Here is an 18,895-nt window from a genome sequence, read left to right on the forward strand (position 1 = left end):
GATAATTTTTTAATTCTTTATGTAACCCCTTTGTATCCCCTGTTCACCGAAGTCTATTTACGAACATACGTAAAGATATTACACATAAAAAATACACAGAAACACTGGAAATCAGTTTTTGGCAGACAATCACTTTTTGGCACAACACCGGTACGGATCGGGTAGTGACAGTGACAACTCAGACGGAGCTACCGTTTCTTCCTAAGCGAGTAAAAGAGTGAATTTGGATGATAAAACAAACTAAACCAACGTTTGGATCGATATCTGCATCGATCTGCCCACCCTTGTCTCCTGGATCGTAGCCGAGATCAGCGTGAACCACGTGGGTCTCTGCTCCCTGATCTGTTTCCTGTGTTTGGAAAGAGTTGCAGCTTCATCGCGGAGTTTCTCTCGGTTTGTGGGCTCATCTAAAGGTAAGCACCGAGCTAACTTTACTGTGAGTTCAGTTCATGTTGAGTTTAGCTCCTGAATGAGGTCTTCTGCTGCTCTCCTCGGTGTCTGTTCACAGTTTATTGTGAACACGTTGAGAGAAGAGTGAGAGAGTGTTTGGAGAAAAACACCAACTAATCATTAGCTCAGCATGCTGGGAGAAGTTGGAGCAGAAAAGTCTTTTCATTGTCCCTGCAGCTGTTTTTCTGCCTGCACCAAACCTCTACAGCCTCGTTTCTATTTGAAGTGATAACAGGAAATGGATGAGAGCGATCTGCTGCAGTATCAGGGTCACAATAAACTTTATTGTCCAGCTGCTGTGGATGAACACATGAGAGGAAGTGAACTCCTACAAAGTCTCATTTTAATGAGTGTGGCTGCTGTAAAGTGATGCACAGGAAGATGTTAACAAAAACTAATGAAACAGAGATGAAAGTAAACAGTGTTCATATTTGAAAGCACAGAGAATAAAAATATATTGTGGTGGTTAATTTCTCCCAATTCTTTCGATCTTTGGGCTGAAGGAAGGACAATACTCGGTGTATAAATGCTCAATCAACAATTACTTTATTACATACAGTTCAACACCTTTGAGCACAAACCATCCGGATGGGGAGACATGCATGCAGAGGGTCACAGCAAATCTCCAACTGGTGGAGGGTTACTCAAGTTCTTATAGCCTCTAGTGGCCCCCACCAAGTCGTAAAAGCCTAAACATTCACATTCTTTCTCTCTCTCAGTGAGTTATGACCTGTTTATCTGCTTCCAACAAGGGGTGAAGCTCCTGTGGAATGTGCTTTGTGCTCTCTGCACAAGGTATTCTCTTCTTAACTCAGCAGTATGAAATGTCATGAGACAGTGTAGCTCATTCACAGTAAATCAACAGTATAGGATAATACAAACCTATCTGATAAATCTAGTGATTCTCACATTCTTTTTAATTCAGCAGTATAATGCAAACTAGAACTACAGCTACATACTAATTATACTCTCTATAATAAGAAGTATGATGCGGCTTACAGCAGTATAATGATTCACTCATTTCGATTACAGGCATAGGATAACATATGATAGAATAATAATCTCACAGTGGTTAATGTGCAGCTCTTGGTGATTTGGGAGAATCATGTTTTTAATCATGTTGTGGATTGAATGTTGGGTTTTGTTTTATTTTGTCTACAGAAGTTTTTCCCACCTGTGATCGTTCAGATTGATTTGTTGGGTTGACTTGAATCATGTGAAGGTTTAAAGCTGCACTTCCCCCAAAAAGAATAAAGTATAATCGTGAAGAATGTAAAAATGTCTTCCTGTGTCAAACACAGCTGCAGTCAAAGCAGGAAGGAAAGCACTGAAACCACTGATCAAAGCTCATTAATCAAAGACTGCTGATCAATGGCCATGAGTACCATTCACAGAGAGTGAGTCACTGCAATCACAGCATTTGATCAATGAGCTTTAATTAGTGGTTTTTGGGGAATGGTGGAGGTGGTGGGACTGGGGGGCTGAAGGTGTGGAAAGTGTGGGGTGGGGGAGTAACAGGTCTGTCCCTGTTTGTGGAAACCACAGGAGGAGCTGTTCAGGCTGTTGCTGGGTGTGAATTGTTGATGGAGTCTTTAAACTTGTAGTTGCTGTTTTCCAGACTGAAGCAGAGTCGTTAGCTGAAAACTGGTTTTAGAGGTTCATTCAGGACACCTTCTCAGGCTCTTACAGCCTTACCTGTATCATAACAAAGTGTATAAACCCCAATCCACCTTTAACATGGTCCTTCTCCCAAACCTTCAAATAGGACTTTCTGGCCCTGTCATAGTAAAGGGCTGCTTAGAATATTAGAGCCAATGTCACAAAGTTCCTCCTGAAGTATAAGTGAGTGAGAGAGTTTCCTCACTTTGCAGCACAACACGTCTCACAAGATTTCTACAAGCAACCAGAGTGAAATTTGTACTTTGTGTTGTCAGATGAACATATGAGACACTTTGACTCTTCAGTGCAGTGTGGAGCCTAACAAAGATCTGTTTTGTGTCCCAGCTGATCAGCAGGAGGAGAAGAGTCTGACGGAGCAGCAGAGGAACATTTTCAGCCATCTGGACTCAGCTGAGTCACTACAGAGGAAACAATGAGCTCAACACAGGAGGTGAGGAAAATATCACAGTTTCACCAAATAATCAGTCACGTCTAAAACTCTCATCCTCCCAACCTGTTATATGACTGTGTTGTATATTATGTTGTTTTTTAGAGACCACAGCACATGTTAAAATAAGGAAGGTTTATTCATCAACATTATTAATAATCAAATGGACATTTGTCAGAGTTTTACCCCTGATACTGCTGGATAAACAGAAACTCACTCAGGAACGAGGTCACACAGAGCTCAAGTTTTCACTCGCGAGGGGGAAGCAGTTGTCTCCAACCCACTTCAACTTGCTTTCCCCCTGCAGGTTGTTTTTATTGGTTACACACATGAATATTCATAAAGCTTGTTGCTGTATTACCTATGAGAAACTACTATAACTGGTTACAAAGTGATTGTGCTGTGCAAGCGTGATTATACATTGTGTGTGGTTATATGATGAGAGTGCAGCTCTCCCAGATTGTTGTTGGTAGAATCTGTTCTTCTCAAGGCTGCTTGTTCCCCTTATCAATGTCATGCACGTAGTCATATGCGTAGGTTACCTAGATAGCAAACAGAAGCATTCTAGCTTTCTAAATGGCATTGTGTAGCTTTTTAAAGGGCAACCTACAACACATACATTAAACCTAACAGTTTTTTCATCACCCCAAAAAATACACGTTCAAAGCACCACAACAGCAGCCCGATATCAGACAGAAGCTCTCAGCTGAGCTCTGTAGAGTGGGCAATTATAATGAAGCTTCATTATAATTTGTAGATTCAAGCTGCTCTTCATATTTTTGGCCAGCAGATGTCACCAAAGAGGACTGTGTTGAAAAGCTTTGAGTAATGAACCTTTTTCAATACAAGCTTCAGTGTTTCAGAAAGCTTCATTTGGCCATCACTGATATAAATAATATTATAGAAATGATCAGAGGAGGCAAAAGTACATTTACTCTATACTTAAGTAGAAGTACAGATGCTCTATTGACGACTCTGCAATAGTCGGTCTCATCACTGATGGGGATGACAAGGAGTACAGAGAACTGACCAAAGGTTTTGTTGACTGGTGCCAGCAGAACTACCTCCAGATCAACACTAGTAAAACCAAGGAGCTGGTGGTAGACTTCCGCAGGCACAAACATCCCCCACTGCAACCACTCAACATTCAAGGTATGGACATTGAGACTGTGGACAGCTACGGGTACCTTGGTGTTCATCTGAACAATAAACTGGACAGGTCTCATAATTCAGACGCCCTCTACAGGAAAGGGCAGAGCTCTGTTCTAGGATGCCCTCTGGACCCAGTAGTGGTGGTGAGTGACAGGAGAATGGTGGCTAAGCTGTCATTCCTGTTGGACAACATCTCCCACCCCATGCAGGAGACTCTGACGGCACTGAGGAGCTCCTTCAGTGGCTGCGGCACCTACGATGTGGGACGGAGAGATTTCGCAGGTCTTTCCTCCCCACTGCTGTCAGACTCCACAACAAAGACTTTTGCAGCTGATTTGCAGCAGTTGTACTTTTGTATTTTCTTATTCAGTTGTATATAGCATTTGTATTCTATTTTATTCTATTCTATTATTCTATTGTATTTTATTTCATTTTATTGCATTCCAGTGTTTTCTAATTTCTGCTACATAACTTTGCACTTTTGCTGTAACGAAACAAATTTCCCACCTGTGGGACTAATAAAGGTCATCTTATCTTATCTAACTGTGACATGAGCACCACAGTCACTGTGCACCTGTCACACACTGTTCTTTACTTTAAATCCATCACAGTTCAGCAAACTAACCTGTTTATCCTGCACTAACCTGCAGAGGATCTTCATGCAGTCTTTAAATAACACAGTTAATCTGCCTCAGATTGTTTTGCAGCATCTTTCACAACCTGAAAAAACATAATGTCACATGTACAGACCCAATATCTGATTTCAACACATGAGGACTTACATGTAAGCTTTAATCTCCAGTTGATCAAATCCCACTGAGCAGTCCTTCCCTTTAAATCTAACCTCTCTTCTTCCTCTCCTGTCCTGTGTGTCTTATCTTTCTCCATCTCTGAGTGAAGTTAGCTCTCTTTCTTTTCTCTCCCTGTGATGTACAGCAGCTGGACCTTTAGCCAGCAACACACTGTGAGACAAACTGCACACAAACAGTTTGTGTGTTTGCTGATGTTTGTTGATAGAAACGCTGCATTTGAAATTACCTGTTTGTTCAGGTGCTGTGCAAAAAAGAAGGAAGAACAACGTCTCACTTTAACTCCTGACTATGACTCACAGTTTTGCCTCTTTCATCTCTTTTTATGTTTCATACCCTGGTGATTAGTACACGATCAGGATTGTCTTTCATGTGTTACTTTTCAGGCTCAAATCAGTTTGATATTTGATGCCCTTAGTGATGAAATAACTCCCCTCAAATTCCTAAAAACAAAAGTAAAAAATCTGTTTTGTAAATGCAACAAAATACAGATTTGTTTTGTAATGTGGGGAGTAAAAGTAAGGAAAATAAGGAAAAAATATTTTAAAGTGTTTAAACATTCATAAATTATTTTTAACACCAGGTTGGATGTAATGTGTTAGAACTACCAGCAGGTGGGGATAAGAGACCTTTAAGGTGTTTGGTGCCACGCTCCACCTTCAGGTTTAAAACTAGTGTTAATGGAGGGAGTTTGAAGGTTGAGTTTGTTCCACGACTGCATTTCACTCACTGCCTCTGTTTGTATCTCTGTCACTGCAGGACCAACATGGAGCGAGAAGTCAGCGCTCTCAGGAGGCCGACAAACCTCACAGAAGAAAGGGAGAGAAAACATACACCTGTGATGAGTGTGGGAAGGATTTTACTGAGAAGTCTACACTAAAACGTCATCAGGTCATCCACACTGGAGAGAAACCGTTCAGCTGTGAGTTGTGTGGAAAGTCTTTTTCCTGGAAGCCTTCCCTGAAAAATCACCAACTCATCCACAGTGGAGTTAAAGCGTACAGCTGTGATCAGTGTGGCAGAGCTTTTACTCACAGTAGCAGCTTACAGAATCATCTAGTTACCCACTCTGGAATTAAGGCATACAGCTGTGACTTTTGTGGAAAAACCTTCAGCCAGATAGGGAGCCGAAATATACACCTACGCATTCACACTGGACATGATGTGTACTGCTGTGATCAGTGTGGCAAACAGTTTATAACCAACACGCATTTACAACAACACATGTTGACCCACTCGGAGGAGAGACCTTATAAATGTGACCTGTGTGAGAAGACTTTTAAAGCTCCACATCACCTGAGACAACACCAACAGATCCACACCAGAAAGAGACTCCACAAGCACGGTTACTGTGAGGTATGTATTTATATTGTTATCTTGTCATTTTAGCCTGACTGTTTGGAACAACTCTGCTCATTAAACTGTGTTAGCATGTTAGCAATTCTACTGCATGGAAAAGCAGCTCTGAGTGATTATTCAGATTTACATTTCAGTTATGATTTTTGTTTACACGATCATGAAAAACTAAAAGTGCTGAAAATTGATAATTCATGTGTTATTTAACGTTTCCTGGTATATCATAACATGGTTTTTATTTCCGCATAGATGGCATTTTGTTTACAGCGGCTCGTTCCTCTGTCAGGTGTACATGGAATAAAATAAAACACAAATGAAAATAAGTACAAAACCAAACATTCAGTAATCTTCTATTATGGTTAACAAAGTTGTATCGGTTTTGTAATATTGTAGCAGTAGTATCATTGCTTGTTTTTAACTTTAGTACTTTTAGACACTAGTGTTAAAATACTAATTTAATGTTATAATTGCAGTGTCATGGGGGTAGTAGTGTTTTTGTTGTCCCAGTCAGCTGAGTGCTTTAAATGCACAGTTACAGTGTCATTAATGCAGTATTGTCAGAATCAGAATTTATTGATCCTACGGGAAATTATGTTGGTTACAGTGCTCCAGTACAAGCAGTAGCAAAAACAGACAACACAAGAAGAAAGAAATAGCACAATATACACACACACACACACTATTGCCACAAGCAGGAATGACTTTCTGTGCCATTCAGGGGTGCTCTTTGGTAATGTCAGTCTCTCATTGAACGTGCTCCTGTGGCTAGCAAGCATGTCATGGAGTGGGTGGGAGGAATTATCAATTCAATTTCAATTAGATTAATCAGATATTAATAACACATATGATTCAGTGCAGAGAGGTCTATTAATATATAGTGAGTGAGAAAGGGGACTGGAAGGGGAAAACGCAATGCATTATGGGAATCCAACATTGTCTTTATCCTGGATAACATTCACCTCTCCGACACTACCCTAAGGGAGTCCAGCTCCATCCCAACAACATTGCTGGCCTTGCAGCAACTGTAACATGCGCTGGTTGGCGCATGCACACAATTTTTTTTTTTTAAATTTTAAATTAGTATTATTGCAGTGTTACATTAGTAGTTTAGCACTGTGTTGGTAGCCTTTAAATTACCCTGAAAATATTAGTGTGGTAGTACTTCAGTGTAACTCAGATGTTACTGTAACATTAAATAAGTATTACTGTAGTATTATGGTGGTAGTATTGTAGTTATTGCAGCCCAGTAAACTGAGCATGTTAACTGAAACAGTAATTGGACGTCTGCAGAGATGTTCTTTAGTTCAGGCAACGTTCAGGATAAAAATGTTGAAGGACTGACTTACACTGTCTTTGTGTCTTTGTTTAGAAGCAGAGCGACACAGATGGATCCAGTTCTCAACCCTGTCATCACTGTGGTGGTGGGAAAGACTTTTTTTGCGACCTTTGTGGAAAAACTTACATTCGAAAAGACGGGCTTCAAGAACATCAGCGTAAACACACTGGAGATAAAATGATAAAATGCAAAGAATGTGGGAGAAGCTTCACCAGATTAAGGGACTTAAAACATCATGAACTCATTCACAGTGGGGTTAAAAAGCACCTCTGTGATCAGTGTGGGTCATCCTTCATCACTGCAGGCAACCTTAAAACACACAAACGAGTCCACACAGGAGAGAAACCGTACAAGTGCAGATACTGTGACAAAAGCTTCTCACAATCAGCTAATCGTAACTATCCTGAACGTGCACACATGGAAGGAAACTACAGCTGTGACCAGTGTGACAAGAGCTTCAGGAATCTCAGTTCATACTCCAGACACAAACGATCCCACGTTACTAATAAACTGTTTCACTGTTACCAATGTGCCACCACATTCACTAAATTATCTGCTCTGTGCAAACATCAGCGTGATCACTCAGGGCTGAAATCACTCCCATCACTGTGAATCTGCAGAGACAGAAAGATCCTCTTCTAGTTTCAGTGTCAGAGTTAAAACCCTTGAGATCAGGCTCCAAAGAGTTCATCAAAGCTATCCAAGTTACATGGTTTATTAAAATAATCACATTACAGCATTTACATTCATGTTAGACTACTTTTAATTAACTGCTTTAGCCCACAATGAAAAAAAAAACCCATTTTGTTCATGACCTGTGTAGGATCATGAACAAAACTAACTCGGGATCTCGCAAAAGTTTCATACATCTCCGAAAACATCGGAGCACTTTTGCAAGTATGTGATGTCTTGTAAACCGAGCAGATATCTGACGTTTGCACAACTACATTCACGCCTCAAAATATCTTAAAAGTGTATTTTCTGACCCAGAAAGAGTAATATTACAACTAAGTAGCTGCTGCCATTGTTGGAATTCAACTTTTGTTGAAACGTTTCTGAAAGGTTGCAGATCTGGAACCACTCTTTCCTCTGGCAGGTCTGCCATCTGTTGTTGGCTGGATTTTCCTCCATTCAGTTTACAGAATAAACATTTTGCACAGTTGAAACTCCATTTGTTATCCGAAACTTTCTTTCTAAAACAATATCTGGGAAACATGCTCTTTGGCCATTCTTCTCGAGAATCTCATTTGCCTTTGTTCTCTATTTTTCTCTCAGTTTAAATGAAAAAGTTTGAATCAGAAATTTAATGTTAGCTGGCATGCTTAACTCCTGCAAATACTGCAGTTCCTCCATAGCATTTCAACACTCCTGACTATATAGTCAAGTCCAGTCAAGTCAAATGTATTTATATAGCACATTGAAAACAGCAACTGTTGACCAAGGGGCTGTACATTTAAGATCATCAAAAGAGATAAAAACATAGGACGACATGATAAAAGTTAAAAGGAATCATAAAATTAGAAGATTTGAGTAAGAAGTAAGATAAAAGTAGTACAAACTCATCCTGATTTAAAAGCCAAGGAATAAAAGTGGGTTTTTTAGATGGGTTTAAAAAGTGTCCAGTGTTGGAGAGGTCTTTGTGTGACAGTTTGTTCCACAATTTAAAAGCAGTCACAGCAACGGCCCGGTCTCCTCTGTGTTTAATCTGGACCTCGGGACAGCTGAGAGCATCCACAGACCTCAGTGATCTTACAGGAGTGTACCAATTTAAAAGATCAGAAAGGTTGTTTTTTTCCTGCCTTGTTTGGTATCATTGTTTTTAGTTCAAACTCACGTGTCTAAATATAGTTATTGTTGTACTAACACAAGATTCCTGAAATCACATAAAAAAAACATAAAACCTAGCAGTATTTTTTTTTTACTGTAAAAACCACAGACATGTTCAGTAAATTATTTTAGAACTTGAAATGCAAATATAAATTGTACACTTTTAAAACTTATGCACACATTGTGTAAATATATACAGTTATTTATCTAAAAATGCAGCCAATGCATACCTGGCATTTTTTTTTTTTTTTTTTTTTTTTTGTACAACCATTTAAAAATATTAGTATAACTAAAATGAGAGAACAAACAGGGGCCCGTTCTTCGTACCTCGCTAAGTAGGTTAGCTGGATTAGATTGTTGACGATTTCGCATGATCTTGGATCGTTCGGTTCCCCGAAGCTCATCCGGGACTTGCTGCCATAGCAACAGAGCCGTAAGCGTAAACCTGCTCGGGAGCAGGTTTACTTTATGTAAACAGGATTAGATCGCGGCCACGCAGGTATGTCCGCTTCATTTATACGAAAGCAACAGCGATATCCCACCACTGTTTCACCATAAATAAATAACATCAATGTAACTAAAGATAGTGCAGCACCTGATCCATTTATTGATTTCACACAGATACATACAGGTCATTTCCTAAAAAAGGGAAATGTACTATTAACATTCTATTACATGTATTTGATTATTACAGATGTAATTCATATTTCAGAGTAGCAATTGCAAATTACTTTGTGTAATCAAGATGAGAGACCACGGCTATAAAAGCGAAGGTGGATTTGGGAAGCCTGTCGCAGCCATGTCCTGTCCGTATACGCGAGCCACCCATTGCGGAAGGTGCAAGATTGATAAGGAGAGTCCTCAGAATTCAGCGTATATTGCGGGATAGACAGGATCCTTTAGCTCAGCACGACAGTGTGCTCATTGAGAGATATCGATATTCCCGTGAGGGTATTATTTACTTAACCAACTTGTTGACGAGGGGGTGCAGGACCACCACCTGTCTTTTTTTTGCTCTGCCCTTTTCTTGGTTGCTGTTATGAACAAACAAACAGATTATTTCAGGGTCTCTTTTCAAGAGACTACAAGCAATATAAGTGATAAATATTACCATTCTGTAGAATATTCTTATATTTCACTTTTACTTGTTCCCATGTTCTAGTGGGTCCTGTTGTGGCTCTAATGTGTAAGGGGATATAATATAACATAATATAATATAATGTAATATAATATTGGATAATATAGTGTAATATAATAAATCTACCCTACCGCCTACTGGTGTTGGCCAGAGGGGCCAATGGCGCGATATGGCAGCCTGGCTTCTGTCAGTCTGCCCCAGGGCAGCTGTGGCTACAACTGTAGCTGCCTCCACCAGTGTGTGAATGTGAGAGTGACTGAATAGTGGCATTGTAAAGCGCTTTGGGTGCCTTGAAAAGCGCTATATCAATCCACTCCATTATTATTGTTATTATTAAATCACTTACGAGTTTAATTTGTCAGCAACTTTCTGCCAGCCCTCTCTCCTTGCTTTTGCAGCCTTTGCAGTGTTCCCTTGCGTTCTGATTAAACTCTGAAACTCCTGAAATCCCTCACTCAAGAGTTCTTGCTCTGCTGCCGAAAAATACCGAGCGCTCTCCTTCGACATTTTCGCCGACCAATCAGAGGGTTGCCGATCAATGTTTCTACTATCGATGCGTAGCCCCTTTTACGACACCCAGTGATCTCACATTACTTCATCCAGCTGTACTAATCGTCAACAGCAGGTGTGTTCGGAGAACCGGATTAGCGAGCTCACGGTTAGCGCGATGATTCGGTCTTGGATGTGTCATTTGATCTTGGATGTAGTAAGCGACGTACGAAGAACGGGCCCCTGGTGTCACAATAAGATGCCCCACAAATTATCTGTGTCTGTCCGCCACAACAAAGAAGAGAACACCACAGGGATAAACTTGCAGGTCTGACAACAGGAGCTTCATCACTTCTCTTTTCCACCTGCAGACTGTGTTTACATTGCCATCTGCCAAAACTACACAACACAACACACCAACTACACACTCCACACTAAACATCACAAATCTCCCACATCTCAAACCACGTAGTACAAACTCAATTTCTCTGTCTCTCTGGTGTCACTCCCAAAATGTTCCCCTCTTCCTAAACAACCAAATCCCAAATCTATAAAAAATTGGTCGACATAGTACATTTTTCAACCAATAGGAAAGAGGTGGCCTTTTTCTTTCTTTACTGTTTTTCTGCTGTCCTTAGAAAATACTTTTTTAAAAAACATGTGACGAAAGTATTTAGAAAAAGCTTGGCTAATATTTTTTTTTAATCATAACTCTGGTTTTAGTGGCCTGTCATTAACATTTTAAAACCGGTGTATACAATTCACCGGACAATTATATCCACGCTCTTTGGTTCTGTCCACCAGTTCAGAAGTTTTGGCGCGAGATATGTGAAGACTTATCAAAGTGTCTGAAATGTAACATTCCAACTTCCCCCTTAGTGTGTTTGTTGGGCAGCTTAGATAATGTCACTTCAGAAAAGAATATAGCCCATATGGTTTTCACTGCCCTATGCATAGCCAAGAAAACAGTCCTCATGAACTGGAAAAATAAAAATAATCTTAATTCTAACCAATATAGAAATTATCTATTAGATTACATTAGTCTTGATACAGCCTCTGCCACCACATCAGATCAATTGCTCTGGGCTCCTTTGATCAGCTCCATCACCTAGTGGGGGTGGGGGGGTCATAGTTTGGTCCCGCCTTCACTGTTGTGATTGGTGTGGGGGTAGGGACAGGCCTAGGGCGTCGGGGGGTTCCCCGGAGGCATCTTCCTTGGGGGGCTCAACGCGGGGTAGCGGTCATGTCCGGTTAGGGGCTCTGTTGGCTCTCAGGTGACTGTTTCCTTGTGGCTGTATGCAGCGGGGCTAGGGGAGGATCTGTGCTGACGGACGTGGGTTACCCAGCCTGGCTGCCCCTGGGTGGGTCCGGGATGGGCGTGAGGTTCTGGGGGCGCTCCGTCTCTGGGCTGGGGCCCTGGCCGGGCCTCGGGGGCTTGGGTCCTGGTTGGTGTGTTGCCGGGGTTGTGGGCGGGTGGGTGCATGGGGGCCCAGCCCTGGCACAGGGTGTCGCCGGTGCGTCGAGCCACCTGGGGGGCTCTTCAACTGGTGGGGGAGGTTGTCACATCTTGCAGGAGCTTTCCTCTCTTCAGGAACTCTCTCTGCAGGAAGAGGAGATATAGGAGAGGTGGAGGAAGATCTCAGCCTGGGCGTCTATTGTCTTATGTAGTCTGGAAGATGAGTGGATGGTGGGGTGGGTGCAGTTTTCTCTGTGGTGGGGTTGGGTGGACTGTCCCGGGCTCTGTGGGGCCGGGAGGCGCTGCTGCACTGGGCCCCGGTCTGGATGGGCCTGGGCCCCATTTCCCTGGCGGGTCGCGGAGTATGGGGGTGCCTACTGGGGTCAGCGGGGGAGCTGGCCCCAGGGAGGGGTCACTTGCCCCTCCCTTCCTTCCCTCCCCATCTCCAGCTGCCTCCCTCTTCCCGCTCCACCACAACCACCCACACATGCAGGGCCTTGGAGTAGGGGTATATCACCAGGGTGCAGAGGAGGCTAACCCCCCCTCTGTCCCCTCTGTCCCCTTCTGGCTGCCCCTGCCTCAATTTTATCCCACAACTTAGACATTCACATCACTCACACTCTCATTACACATACATATAGGATCTTGGGGGTGTGCACGATACACGGAATCCAAGTTACCATCAGGGTGTACACCTCACCCCTGGCGTTATTGCCCACCTCTCAATTTTAAATACACGTAGACATTGAGGGCTAGCAGGAGGGACTATGCGCTTACCTGCTGCTCTCTGGCAGGTAGCTCCATGCCCTCCTGGGTTTTAAATGCACCTTAGAACACACATGCATCAACACTACAATGAGCGGGTGGAGGGAGGTTTGGAGTCTTCTCTCACCCCCATTCTCTGCGACCTGCTGGAGCGGGGGGGCTAGGAGGAGGAGTTGGCCGTCCGACTGCGGTCTAGAGTGTGGGGCCTCCCTGCTGCTGCGGAGTCGGGGCGGTCTGCCTCTCCCCACCGCAGGGAAAAGGGTAACACCACCTGGGTCTGGGTGCAGTTCCCCCCTCCAGGGGCAAGGGTACCTAGACCCGGTTCGTAGAGTACGCTTGGGGAGTGTGATTGTGTGTACAGCGTCTCTTTATGTCTGTCTGCACGTTGGTTGAGTGTGGAGTAAGTGCATATGAGAGCATGAGGGTGGGAATGGATGTTTGTATCTGTGTGTGCCTGTATGTCTGTGTCTATATGTCAGGTTGGGTATCAGACGCCACCTCTCTGGGGACATCTCAGGCCCTCCAAGGTTTGGAGGCCTATCTCCCCCCACCACCACTTCCCCTGCCAGTGGCGACTCCCTCAGACATCGGTGCGTTGGTGGTTCTTTGTGTCTGGGGATGGGCGTCCAGGTACACGCCGGCTCACTCCTTGGCGGCCGCTTATCGGGGCCTGGATCCTGGGGCTCGCTCGGGCCACTTCGGAGGTGGGGTGCCCCCAGCCTCTCGGCCTGGGGCTTGGTCACTCAGGCACAGCTGGCTGCCGGCGGAGCTCACGGGCGCGTCACTGCAACTCCCCCTGGCTTCTGCTCCGCGGCTGCTGAGTGAGCCCTCATCTGGGACTCTCCTCAGCTCTTTCTGGGACAGTGGCGCGGCTGCCCCTCTGTTAGTCTTCCTTGGTCTCTTGTGTTCTGGGGGCCTCTGGATGTCTGGAGTTTTGATCTCCTCCATACCTGCTTCATACCCTGGAGGACGGGGCTGTGGCCCCCCCACACCCTCTAGCAGATCATTACATGAAGGAACCTTTTAAAAAAACAAGCGCGTCCATGCTCACAGGTGTACACACGGGTGATCACACCCACAAACTACACCCCTTTTGGCTGCTACCTCAAAGCACACTGTGTTCTGTTGATCTTATGTGCTGCACAATAATGTTTAATATTTAGTATTTACTGTCATATTCCCATATATCATTGTGATGTTGTTTATTCTATTACTCTTGTTCTCTTCTGCTTGTTTTCTTTTTTCTTTCTCAACAGGTGATCCAGGTGATCGATATATGCATTTTCTTTTTCTTTTTTTTTTCCTGCCCATTCTGTTGGTTTTTGTTTTTTGCCCTTCTCCCCCGTCCCTCTTCTCAGCTGTTTCTCTTTCCCTCTTTCTTTCTCCCCTTCTTTCCCCCAGTCAAGTCCGTCCCATATTCAGCAAGTGAAAATAAAATAAACAATAAAAGGTGAATCAAATGGACCATTATGGCAAGGCTGGGATGGTCAATTTGGTAAAGTAAATCCGTTGGGCATCTTTCTTTGCCTTTAGACAATAATTCTGATGGCAAAAGAGCCAAACGGGACAGGCAAAAAAAAACAAAAAAACAAACAAACAAATGTGTGGAAGTGAATTATAACAACATTGAGGCTTGCCACCCTCTACCCCGAAAAAATGACGGTGACAAACCAGCCATCATTGTGAGATTTGCTAACAGAAAACACAAAACAGCACTGTTAAAACAAGGAAAGAAACTGAAAGGAGCCGATGTCTTCATGAATGAACATCTGATAAAAAGAAATGCGGACATTGCCAGGAAAGCACGTTACTTGAAGAAATAGGGAAAAATTCAGAATACATGGACCACCAACTGTAAAGTATTCATTAAACTCAATGGAACACCGGAACAAGCCAAAGTGTTGGTCAACAGAAATATGGAGGAGCTGGACAAATACTGAGGTTCAACCTACACTGGAGGCATGAACAGTAGCGGTTTTTTATATGGACGACACGGGCGGTTGCCCGGGGCGGCATCGTGGTGGGGGCGGATTCAAAAAAAATAATAATAAATTGCTCGTGCTCATGTTGCCCCGACATCAGACAGCGCATATGGGGAATGTCACAGGCACCGATCGGTTTTCTATCGCCCATTTGCTGGGAGTAAGGGCGCCCTCCGTTTGCGAGGTGCGCCTGCTGCTTGCGGCACAGGGAGGAGAGGGCGGGGCGGCGGGGGAGTCTCTGGCTGGCTAGAGCGGCATTTAATAACCAACTGGCAAAATAAAACAATAAAAAAACCCAACAAACACGAAAACACGAGACATTATGATACAGACTTATAATTTGCACCGATGTTTTTTCGAAATTCTATAGGCGAAAAGTGAGCGCGAGAGCCCTCGGTGCGCCTGCTTGCTGCTGAAGTCAAAGTAAACTTTATTGACAGCTCCGCTACATACAGTCCAGTATATAGAGAGACGAGACGACGAGGCTCCAGTTACAGCAGTGCAAGTAAACAAACAACAAATATAAGAAGAGTAAGAAAATAAATATGCACTTTAGGACCAGGGGTAAAGGGATCAATAACAATTTAAAATTTATAATTTACAGTTTTATGATCTCACACACAACCTGTCGACAGGGGAGGGGGGCCGGCTGCTTCCAGATAGAGCACATTTCATTCATAATGATGCAAATCCAAGCCCATTATGTATTCATGATTTGAATCCTGGGTTGTGTGAAATCCCAGAAATAAAGCCTACACAAAGTGAATCTGAGAACTAAGGTGTAGGTCTGTTAGGTTATGTTGTGGTGATCCTCGGGTTGGGGGATTTGTGTTCATACTAGTGCAAAATTAAAACCAATGGAAGATGTACAAGAAAAGTTCAAAGCCATCAGGTGCTCAGTTTAGAAAAAATAGAAAAGAAGAAGAGAAACGAGCAAAAGATACAGGTAAGCAGATGTGTGATTGGATGATGGCAGGTCATCCTGAAACAATCAGAGTCAGAATACTTTATTAATCCCTAAGGAAATATGTGGGTTACAGTTGCTCCAAAAAGAAATGGTAAAAATATCAACAGTAACAGACTAAACTCCAAACAATACATTATGTTACAGATTTTAATATTAATTAGTCGTTGTCAATCGTTGATTCGTCCAGTTCTCATTGTATGACGAATTATGATGGCTGTTTGGTAGCCGTTTGCATACAATGCATTCTCTCTCTCTCTTCATATGTGTGTCTGTGTGTGTGTGTGTTTCTCTGGCGAAATTCAGTATGGTTCCGACAACAGTTTTATGTTAATGTATAATCCTTAATATGTTTTGTGTCTGTGTGTGTGGGGGGGTGGGGGGGTGGGGGCAGAGGGAGTGTTCGCGCCAAACAGGCTAGGACTGCCACTTGGTATGAATACACATTTGACATGACACAACACAACACATGGCACAGTCTAAAAGAACTTCATCTGCATCTGGCAACAATATCACTATAACTCATTGGAATTCTGTTTGTCATAATCTGGAAATAAAATCAACGACATATGTAAGCAGCAATACATGAAAACCACAAGACACACGAAAGCTAGTTTACTGGCACTTTTTACAAAGATTACATTAATTTAAAGATAAACATACGCAGATGCCCAAACCCTAACAACACAAACACTACAAAAATGTATATTAGTACCACCAGATGTTCATATAATTGCATTTAAAAGTGTACAAAAAATTCTCCTGGATGACTGGAAATGAATCCTGGGATATGGTGGGCCACGAAGGATACACCCGACCCATCCTTCAAATCTGGGGAAAAGTAGGACGCATTTGTTGCCACATTTAGACGATGAATTTGGAAAGCCTTCATCACGTCGCTGTGACATAATTGCCTACAAATAGTGCATTGAAGCATCATTCCCCCTGAATTTGGACACAGCCCTCCTCTCCTGGAGCAGCTCACTTTGCTCCGCCCCCTTCTTCTCCATCATTATCTTTTTTGGCATTTGGCAAACAAGGATGTGGTGCTTTGCTGCCACCAACCATCTGGCTTGGAGTGTGGATCAGAATTTGAGCTTATCAAATAATCAAAAATGTTAAAAACCAAACCAAACAAAAAGATAATAAATTCCCCTCTCGCTCCTGCGGGTGGTCTATCCTTCAAGCTCAGGTCCTCTACCAGAGGCCTGGGAGCTTGAGGGTCCTGCACATCCTAGCTGTTCCTAGGACTGCGCTCCTTGGGCAGAGATCTCCGATGTTGTTCCTGGGATCTGCTGGAGCCAAATCTACTGATGCCACAGTAGATTTCACATTACATGAAAAGAATAACAGGGATAGGGCATTTAATTCAAACTCACATAAAGTACAGACTTACATTGATCAGTATTATAATTATGTACAAATATACACAGATGCATCAAAGAATACAGCCAGTCAAACCGGGGTAGCATTTGTTGTCCCTGAAAAGGATCAATGATGGACAGTTTACAGTGTAGCCACTGTGAGTACAAGAAAACAATTATTACAATATAATGTGTTAAATTTGCTTAGATGAGAGTGTCCACCAGTAGATCAGAGAAATAGGGAAGGATTTGTCTGTGTGTTTTAGTTTGGCTTAGCTATAGGCCTGAGAGTGTGAGTAATTTTGTAGAGGCAAAGGAATTTATTGAAACTGGGGGTCTGCCTGTCATAAAAGGAGACAGGAAGCTACAGTGGGGGATGCGGAATCTGATGCTTTAACCTGAATCTAATAAACGGTCATAATTGTTATAAACTTAGAAGTAGGTTTGCAGGAGACTCTCCACCTTATCTGTAAATGTAAGACAACAAGAGGCCAATGGCCCAGTGGATGCAGAGTGGGGGTCTCAGTGTATGTAATATCTTAACTGTGTTTTGTGTGTTGTCTAAAGGAATTTGGTGTAGCTTGGCTGAGGAGATTACTCATATGACCGGCAGGAAGTCACAGATACAGACACACACACAGTGCTTTGACTGTTACGACGCACCCACACCTACATGCACACTCACTCACTTGCACTCACACATACACACAGGTACGTGCACACACAGGCACTCACATGCTCGTGCATACGCACACAGACACAGAGTTTGCACGCGCATTTTTAGCGGTCCGGAGCTGTAGGAGAAACACAAGTTAACTCAGAGACACAAACTGATGCGACAAAACCAGTAAGTAGGTGTACAGCGCACACTGTAGTGTGTAGCACCCAGGAGTATTAGCTTATTACGTACATGTTGGTAAGTTGTCTTGTTGCAACTGACGAACTGAAACAAACGAGCGTGCTGTGTGTGCAACAGCGCGACAAACATTACCTGTCCTTTTATTAACTGCACAAGTAGTGCTGGTCATAGCTGCTGGCTACCTGTGTAAGGCTGTCATGGGTCTGTAGCTCTGTCACCGTTTTAGGGAACATATTTAGTTTTAAAGTATTAAGAAACATATTTAGTTTTAAAGTAAGTTTCCGGGCTTTTCCTGCCTTTCTGGAGGGATTATATTTCACTAAAAAACGATCTAATATGCATGTCCACATAATAATTATTATAATTATAATATTTTAAAAAACACGCTGTATTTTAAAGAACATACATTAAGAAGAAGATTATATTAGATTTATATTTTAAATAAGACAAAATTTGGATTTTACAGCAGTAAAATTATTGTATCTCTACAGTTTAAACATGTAATAAGCTTTGCCCTGCACAGAGTGGATAGTGAAACAAATGGAATCATCATAATGACATTATTTCATATTTATTACTTCCCCCTCCTCATTGCTTTATTATTGTAGCTCTAGTAATAAATAATAATGTAAGGATTCTGGATCAGCACCATGATGCCCATAGTATATACAGTATTCTGAAGAAGGTCTAAAATGTCACTGTGTGTGTTTTATTTTGATGGATTTTTAAAAAAAATATTACTCATGATATAACATTGTCCAGACATGGCTGGTAAGGACATGAGGAGGAAACAGCAGGAGCTGTGTGAGGCTACTAAAGGCAGGGCTATAACATTTTTCTG

At 42.6% G+C, this 18,895-nt stretch overlaps 1 protein-coding gene across 1 annotated transcript in view; it reads left to right on the forward strand.

The window, feature by feature from the left end:
* The window catches only part of LOC146662620 (uncharacterized), a gene marked incomplete at its 5' end in the record, with an annotated part of 78,298 nt that overhangs the window by 22,986 nt on the left and 36,417 nt on the right, over positions 1 to 18,895 (forward strand). Inside the window, one exon of the mRNA XM_085417898.1 lies at positions 5,278 to 5,874. Within this exon, the coding sequence (XP_085274024.1) occupies positions 5,278 to 5,874 (597 nt within the window). The remainder of the gene's footprint in view (positions 1 to 5,277; positions 5,875 to 18,895) is intronic.

The sequence above is a fragment of the Rhamphochromis longiceps genome, linkage group LG9 (assembly GCF_057381845.1).
Source record: "Rhamphochromis longiceps isolate RC_006_pf linkage group LG9, R_longiceps_female_GT1.1, whole genome shotgun sequence".
Classification (NCBI taxonomy): Eukaryota; Metazoa; Chordata; class Actinopteri; order Cichliformes; family Cichlidae; genus Rhamphochromis; species Rhamphochromis longiceps.